The sequence below is a fragment of the Galleria mellonella genome, unplaced genomic scaffold (assembly GCF_026898425.1).
Source record: "Galleria mellonella isolate WM207_F2 unplaced genomic scaffold, CSIRO_AGI_GalMel_v1 utg1789, whole genome shotgun sequence".
Classification (NCBI taxonomy): domain Eukaryota; kingdom Metazoa; phylum Arthropoda; class Insecta; order Lepidoptera; family Pyralidae; genus Galleria; species Galleria mellonella.
Window position 1 is genome coordinate 788,048 of NW_026442020.1, and position 9,453 is coordinate 797,500.

General features: G+C 32.8%; 1 protein-coding gene across 2 annotated transcripts in view; it reads left to right on the forward strand.

Moving 5' to 3' along the window:
- Positions 1-3,137, forward strand: part of LOC113510361 (cullin-1) — a 36,623-nt gene extending 33,486 nt beyond the window's left edge. For both annotated transcript variants that reach the window (XM_052893547.1, XM_052893546.1), the window contains exons 19-21: positions 1,105-1,210; positions 1,918-2,031; positions 2,998-3,137. In XM_052893547.1, coding sequence (XP_052749507.1) covers positions 1,105-1,210; positions 1,918-2,031; positions 2,998-3,078 — 301 coding nt within the window. In that variant the 3' untranslated portion in view covers positions 3,079-3,137. The remainder of the gene's footprint in view (positions 1-1,104; positions 1,211-1,917; positions 2,032-2,997) is intronic.
- Positions 3,138-9,453: the final 6,316 nt, after the last annotated feature.

Sequence of the window (9,453 nt, forward strand, 5' to 3'; positions counted from 1 at the left end):
TGCTTCTTTATTTAAGGTGACAAACATAAAAAAACACAACCGAATTAAGAACCTGCTTCTTTATTTAAGGTGACAAACATAAAAAAAAAACACAACCGAAATAAGAACCTTCTTTTTTATTAAAGGTGATTGAAAATACTTTATTCTTTGGATTTACTTAGTCAAGGAAGTAGTAGATTTTTGTATTATTGTCTTATACTGTATAATTATGGTGTCGTACAATTGCCAAGTAATTATAATTATTATAAAAATAAACATGTCTGTAATATTGATACGGCCACTATAAATGTTGATAGATAATTGATTGGAGAACAATTTATAATAAAGTTGTTGAACAGGTTCTTCTCTTACATTATACAGATAGAGCATCGAGCCTCAAAAACGTGTCAACTTTTTGCCAACTAATTGTCAAATTATCTGACTCGTTTTTTATCAATGTTTTATATATTTATCGCATAAAATGTATCTTGACGTATTATTTAATAAATGAAATGTGTATTTACGCACTAAAAAGATACAGAAATTATAAGACAAAATAAATATAGAAGTTGTAAAGGGATCACTCATAATTATTTATCACGCAAAATTGTATGAAAAAGTTGACCCGTTTTTCTCGAAGCATTTCTATGGAGATACTCTATCTATATAGTCTAAGGTTCTTCCATAGGACCCGTTTAAAATAACTGACTTGGTTTTACATAAGATCTCACAACTTTTTGCAGTGGAAGAACTGCTTTGCGAGACGTGGTATTTTTTTTTATTAAAAGCAAACATATACATTTACATTATTGAATATATTTTATTTCTATATATATTTAAAACAACAATATTTTCACACGCGTCCGATAAAACTGTTTATAACCACTCCTCTCCATCCAAAGGTTGCCTGCAAGAGATCGCTTTATAAGTTCGCTCATTGTTTTCCCAGTATGAACATTTCTTGTAATTGTTTGTATCTATAATAAGTTTGCTATTGTAATCTTTTGGAAGAAACAATAAAGAGTATCTATCGTATCTTATGTTTTTGATGGGTATGATTATTTTAAACTGTTTTATAATTGCTGTGTTACAGAATATTTTAAATTTATTTATTTATTTATTTAGCAAAAAGCTTCGCGTGAACATCAACATACCTCTGAAGACCGAGCTGAAGGTGGAACAGGAGGCGACACACAAGCACATCGAGGAAGACAGGAAGATGCTAATACAGGTATTTTTTTTTTAATTTTAAAAACTTTCCCGTTGTTTACACATATTTTAAATACACAATTGGAACTTAAAGCGATGAAAAAAACTGCAGGTATAATAGTAGCCACATACCTGCTTCTTTATTGCCGACGTTCCGACGTGGATTGCGCTCCATGGTTGCACAATTTACCTACAAAGATTTTTAATCGCCTCAACACTCGATTGTGTATTTAAAACAAGATTTTTTTCATGTATCTTTTGTCAAGGGGCAAAAATGGCAAACAAGCTGACGGCCCACCTGATGGAAAGTGGTAACCGTCGCCTATAGACATGAACAGCGCTGTGGATATTGCAAAATACACAATTATGTATAAATTTAATGGTATTGAAGAAAATCGAGTGATTTTTGCAACACAATAATTGAAATTCTGCATCTATTTGGAATCGGTTGCAAATTGGCAAACACTTTGCTTTGGCTCAAGGGATATTTTATTATGAAAGTGCATTTTTGTACAAAGAGACCTTGTTTTTGGACCGATTTCGCTCAATTTTTACACTGCACTGCGCATCCTTGATTGATAATTCCAGCTCTCTAGCTGTTATAATTTTTATTTGGATTGTATATTATTTTTAATTCAACTGGGTAAAACTCGCGTATTGACACTTCACTGCGTTCAGTCAAAATTACTGTTTAAATATTTCCAATTTATACCTAGTAATTTTTTACAGGCTGCTATAGTGAGGATAATGAAGACCCGGAAGACCCTGAAGCACCAGCATCTAGTGGTCGAGGTCCTCCACCAATTATCCTCGCGGTTCAAGCCACGAGTCCCTGTCATTAAGGTATAATAGTCTTTATTACAAAGTCATATAATAAAAAATATCACAGCTCAATATTTCGAGATTTCTTTTCTAATAAATGATAATGGATTTAATGGATGGTAACCCAGCCTGCGCTAACATTATATGGTGGCAGGGCACCAGTGAGGGATGAAAGGTGAGAATAAAAGGACAGGTCAGTTAGCCTATCGTGATGAATACATCTGGAATTCAGCACGATGGTTTCTAGGGGAGACCGCAGGGAGGTCGACTTGGTTGGGAGTATTGCCCCGCCAATAGGATTCCGCCAGCGTATACCGATAGCGCGGGTGGAGTTACACTCCATTAAAAAAAACTTCACCATACGACTACGGACAAAGCTGCGGTATACAAAATAAATATTTTGCTTCTTCTCCGAGCGATAATGTTGTAAAAATACAACGTCAGTTGTAACAACATGTATTTACATCAAGAAGTAACCATAAATTAGCCCTGTAGGTCCCGGCATAGTATACGCCACCCGTTCCTTTCCCGTAGGTGTCGTAAGAGGCGACTAAGGGATGACGAGCGATGGAGCAGCAGCATCCCTAATAAAACATCTCCAAAGTCTAACTGCGGTTGCCAATCAGCTTGCCAATCGTGTTAACTACTGGCAAAATTTCCCTAGGAGGAGTCTTATATTCGGCAGTGGACAGTTAAAGACTTATATGATGATAGTAAATTTGCTGTTTTCTCGAAAAAACATTTTATGCAACTTAGAATGACAAACAAACTGACGGTCCACCTGATGGAAAGTGGTAACCGTCGCCTATAGACATGAGCAGTACCGTGGACATAACAGAGTATACTGTTTCGCCCATGATACCCCCCATGCGTTGCCATTCCTGAGGACTCAGGTGTTATTCCCCTGTGCCATATAAATTCACTGAACTGAACGTGTAATTTTGTAAATTATGTATAAATATCTGTCTATGTAATCCTTTTCTACAGAAATGTATCGACATCTTAATAGAGAAAGAATACCTGGAACGCACCGAGGGAGAGAAGGACACATACAGCTATCTGGCGTGATTGCGCTCGTCCGTACACTACATAATTATATAATAAATAAAATATAACAATATTATTAACATGTCTTTTATTTATATACCATTTCCTTATTTTTATATTTATTTACTAGCGGCCCGCCCCGGCTTCGCACGTGTGCAATGCTGATACTAAATATGCCTACTTACTACAGAATGTCCTTATAAACAACGTTTACAGCTTTTTTGTCATTAGACAATACAAACATGATAAATTGCTATAGGGCGAAGTGTGGCCTTCGACGCACTATTATATAGGCACGCGCCGCCGGCCAGGCCGGTACAGCCGCACCGCTACGTCCCTGCATTTTAAATCTGTAATATCTTCGAAAATATTTATTTAAATTACATGCTGTAAAGGACCATATTGATCTACATTAAATGGACAATGCATTTAAGGTACTTTATTGGATAAAAATTAATGCTGTATTTCTTAAAGTGGTTAATCATTAAACAAAAATAGACACTACATACTAGATGGCATTAGAATCGAGATTTGTAGTTTTTATTATTTTGTAATTAACCCTTATTTTCATTCTATATAATATACCATACATACAACTTTATAAAAATATACGAAAACTATAAACAATTTTTAACTTAGTTTTATTAAACACATGACATTTCTAGACATTTATTTAGACTTCAACAATACAATTATTATTCTTATTGTTACTAGTTTTATTGTTACCCTATTCCCTTTGGCCGTAGAGAATAGAATATCAGTGCTTTGCTCTTTTGAGGGCGAAGCAATAAACTAAGTTGTGACCATTTTGTACTGTTATGACACACGCACAAACGAAAAATTGTATTTAGCTTTATGTATTTTTTTAATCATTAATGTCATCTCGCTTTTTATGTATCTTATATATAAAATTCTCGTGTCACGGTGTTTGTTACCAAACTCCTCCGAAACGGCTTTACCGATTTTTATGAAATTTTGTGTGCATATTGGGTAGGTCTGAGAATCGGCCAACATCTATTTTTCATTCCACTCAATAATAAGGGTGACCCACCCCTAATTTTTTTTCTTTGACAAAATGTTTTAATATGATTTAGCATTTAAAAATACATACAACTTCAAATTTTCACCCTTTTACGATCAACCCCTGTTTTTTAATGGCAATTTTTATATTCCGCTATAGGGTTGCAAGATGGCAATTGAATATAATTTTCATGTATAGTTTCTAATTACAATTTACTTAAATTATATCTTTTTTCTTAATTTAAATTAATCATCAACCCTCACCGGTCGATAATTGATCATAGTTAATCGACTGGTAGTCCAATCAATCAGTTACATTACGAAGTAGGGATGAGGACGAAGCCGGCTTTCCTTTCTCTCGATCTCTTTACAGTTTAGGTCTATTTTTTTTTTTTTTTTGTTTTATTTGTCTCGATAACAGTGACTGTTATACGTTATTATATCATTTTAATTTTTCTGTGCAACTCTTAATGTTTATTTTATTCTCATAGTGAATTTATTATAATTTTATAAGTTACTATTAAGTAAGTGGACATTGGTATTTTGGACAAGATATGCCCGCATTGTCATGCACTTAAATTAAAAAATGAGCCAGTCGGGATGTGTTGCTCATCAGGAAAGTGCAACTAATGGAAATTGAAACACCAACTGAACCATACACACGGCTTACTTATTGGTAAGGATTCAGATTCTATCCTGTTCCTAAAGTCAATTCACACATTCAATTCATATGTCCAAATGACATCTTTCGGAGCAACAGAAATAATTCAAAATATTGCTGCAAACGGTTAAAAATTTAATTCCTTTATTTTTTATTTTAAAAATTAAAGGTTGTCTGTAAGAGATTGCCCTAGCGATAAGACCGCCTTTTGTACCTTAATGTGTATATTTCAATCTGTATTTATGTTACTGTATTTTACTTGAATTATTCACTTGTCATTGTATATTTTTATTTATAGTGCAATAAAGAGTTAAATAAATAAATAACAATTTAATTCCACGTTCAAAATCAAAATGTATATGGTAAAACAACATTTACCGAGTCAGCTAGTATCTATATATGTTGTAATTTGTGTGCTGTAAGTAATGCAAATAAATTATCTATCTAAAAATTGTAGTTTATCTGTCATAATTTTAAATCAGTTGTGAAAAATAACCGTCAAGATGTGCCGCTCGGGTTTATGTATGATAAGTTTTATTTTATTTTTATGTTTGTTCTTACACATTTTCATATATATGCTGTTGTCGCTATGAGAATTAGCATGTTTTTGTCGTGTTTTTTACTAACGTATATTATACTATACAATGTAGCTGTTAGTGTTCCAACTGTATTATACTTTATTTTAAATATTTTAAATTTTATGTAATGAAAGACATGTTGACAGCTAGAAAAAGAATGAGACTTTTAAGCTATTGTATAGCTTTTATCGCGGGCCTTGAGCACGGAGACCGAATGTAAAAATTCCGTAACGGAAATGGAACCTAACACCCCCCCCCCCCCCCACTCTTACGGCGGCAGAGCGGTGCGAGGACGGAAGCCGTGCATCGTCTAACGTATCTATGTCCAACAGTGAATAGCTGTACGCGTAAAATTTGTGTATAAAGTGTTTTAATATTAAATGCATTTAAACAAAATGCATTTATTAATGAAGAAACTAATGAAAAAATAGTGAAAGAAAATGAGTGAGTACTCTATATAAATACATTTTATTTATTATCACTGTGATGTACTCATTAAAGTTTAGACTGCAAGCCCCCCCGCTCCAGCCACTCCACTGGGTGATGTACGGGCGGGTGGTCGTGTGAGTCGCATTGTGACATATTATTGTTTATTATTTCCTACACCTACCTACCATACGAGGAGGACAGCACAAAATTGGCGACGAGGTAGAGAGAAGATAATTTATTAATTCTCAATCAATTTATTAAATATAGAAAAGACTAAAAGCAATTTCAAAAAGAAATAAAGACTTGATTCTATAAATTGTATAGAGAAAGCAAAATATTGATAATACATATTACGGTGCATAGTACGTTTTGTAATTTAGCGACACACTGTGACTGATTTTAACGGGTTTGCGCATCATAGTCGTACAATAACTTGCTATACATGCCTAAACAAAATATGTTCCCTTGTTGTATGGTCGGCGTTTGTTGATGTCTAGGTATACCGTACCGCAAGCTTTCTGTTTATATTTACATCACAGTATAAGTGATTATAACAGTTGAATTCTTGGGATAAGTGATCGGGTAACAGTTGGACCCTTGAGATAAGTGGTTCGGGGATACCAGCGAATACTGACTATGCATACAACAAAATGTGCCTGCATGTATTAGCCGAGTCGGAATAATTATTCTGACAAATAAAATACACCGTACAATCCGAATGAGCAAAGCTCATCAAATACATAATTTCACATAAACTGTAATCTATTTAGATACAAGTTTATGCAATTGGTGGTTCCGATTATAGAGGTTACATCCATAATAAATAGATTTGTATGTAGGTATAAACCTAATACAAATGTAATTATCATAAGATAATTATGATATATTCAAGCACTTATGACCAGTAACTTCATGATTTGACAGACATTTGGTAAGAGTTGAGGTTAGGATTTTATTTTTCTTACAAGGAACCAGCAGAATATTAGCGTTGCCGGTAGTTCTCTGCTTAATTCTGAGTTGGTTACCCTTTCGCCGTTGGGGCACATAAATTTACCTACATATTTATGTTGGTTTATAAGTTCAAAAGGCTGTGTTTGTAACTGAGAATAATCCATTTATCCACCTGTACAACAAGTACAAGTATTCGCATTTACAATATTGTTGCCTACAATTATAATAGCATACATTATTACGGTAGGTAGGTATAATAATTTAATAAAAAAATAAAATAAAAATAGCCTTCATTCCTGAATTACAGATTCTTTTTTAAATTGTAAATATGTATAAATAATTAATGTTGACATCAGCAACATCTTATTTTTCAGGTTGTTTTAGAACAACCATTTTAGTATAATCATTTACAAACACAAAATTCTCGAAAAAAATATAATAATAATAACTTATAATATTTTATTTAGATTCAATCCTTGACGGGGTAGTCAGACGCATTTGTTGACTACGATATACGGTTAATATATTTGTTAATAATAGTAACATAATTGGTTATTTGTCGATTATCATTAATTGACAGTATTTATATAAATACTTATAAATAAAGTACAACCCATAAAATTCCCGTTTTGCAAATTGTCTTATTATGACATCTCAATTGTCAAATCGTAGAAAAATGCAGTTCCTCATAAATTAAGTTAAAAGATAATTCTACTAAAATAGAAATAAATATTGTGGAAGCAATTCAATAGAGACTGATGAAAGATCAGTAAAAGGACACCAAAGAAACCAAATCTTGTAAAGAGATTTCAGACGAAAAGAATATACGGTGTATGAAATGCGAGAGTACATATCAAAATAGTTATGATGCACAATGTGTTGCAAGAAATAACTTCTGCTAAAAGTGTGGATTTATAAGCCATTTAGGTCAAAACCAATATCGCATTAATCAAAATAAGTGCATGAATGTGCAAGCGCTAGTTATATAGCGAAATAAATAGTATAAACCACATAATCCATCAAGTAAAAAATAAATAAAGTTACCAAACAATCATTCAACTCTCCTGTAACTACATTAGAACTAAATGTTAACCATACTCTATTCCACTATAAAATATCTTGCCAAAATTGTGGAACTAAATGTTAACTCTATTCCATTATAAAATATCTTGCCAAAATGGTGGAACTAAATGTTAACCATACTCTATTCCACTATAAAAATATATATCTTGCCAAAGTGATGGAGTTACATTAAACACACCCATTGATTTGGGTACAAAACTAGTATACCCATAACTTCGGGTACAAAAGTAAGATACCCATTAATTCGGGTACAAAAGTAACGTACTCATCAATTCGGGTACAAAACTAACATAATAATTGACATAATATTATATACCCATCAATTCGGGTACAAAACTAACATACCCATCAATTCAAGCACAAAACTAACATAATAATTGACATAATATTATATACCCATCAATTCGGGTACAAAACTAACATACCCATCAATTCGAGTACAAAACTAACATAATAATTGACATAATATTATATACCCATCAATTCGGGTACAAAACTAACATACCCATCAATTCGAGTACAAAACTAACATAATAATTGACATAATATTATATACCCATCAATTCGGGTACAAAACTAACATACCCATCAATTCGAGTACAAAACTAACATAATAATTGACATAATATTATATACCCATCAATTCGTGTATAAAACTAACATAATAATTGACATAATATTATATACCCATCAATTCGGGTACAAAACTAACATAATAATTGACATAATATTATATACCCATCAATTCGGGTACAAAACTAACATAATAATTGACATAATATTATATACCCATCAATTCGGGTACAAAACTAACATAATAATTGACATAATATTATATACCCATCAATTCGGGTACAAAACTAACATAATAATTGACATAATATTATATACCCATCAATTCGGGTACAAAACTAACATAATAATTGACATAATATTATATACCCATCAATTCGGGTACAAAAGTAATAATAATAATAATAGTCGACAAAACTTAGGACTACCTAAAAAAAAAATAATTAACCAAGAAAAATCTGACAAAATTCTAGGACATATAGTCCTAAAGACTCGCAGATGTACTGGGCCAATTTAAAATGTCAGTCTCGGTTGGATCTGGAAGAAGTAGGAAAAAATTGTACTCGTAGCTTATTGTGTACCTAAGAGACTGCTAGGATTCTTTTCAGAAAATTATAAAAAATTTCAGAGGGCCCACTACTTTTCTTGCTTTCTTCATATTAACGATTCATCCGCCATCAGCTCGGCATCATGAATTGAATGACATCTTCCAGACGCCGGAATAAAAACCAAATAACTTAAATGGAAAAAAATCTCAAACACATAAACAAAACATACCTTATAATCTCCTCCTCAATTACCCTGAGGATCCCGGATACATCAGAGGCTGATATGATGACCCCGGGACAACCTGGAGACAAGTAATTTTTAAAAGAATTTTCTGAATCGATCTGGGCGTCTTCGAATAATCGAGAAACATTTTTTTTTTTTTTTTTAATTCGATCAAGTTTATTTAGTTCGTTATTGACATTCAACACAGACCAACAGTCGATAGGTATACGGTACGCAATAAGTAGGTATATTATAACTATTACTACGTCGCCGCCGCCGCGTTGTCGGTGAACGCGTTCTTTACAAAGGAGGCGGCGGCTTTCTTTTGAG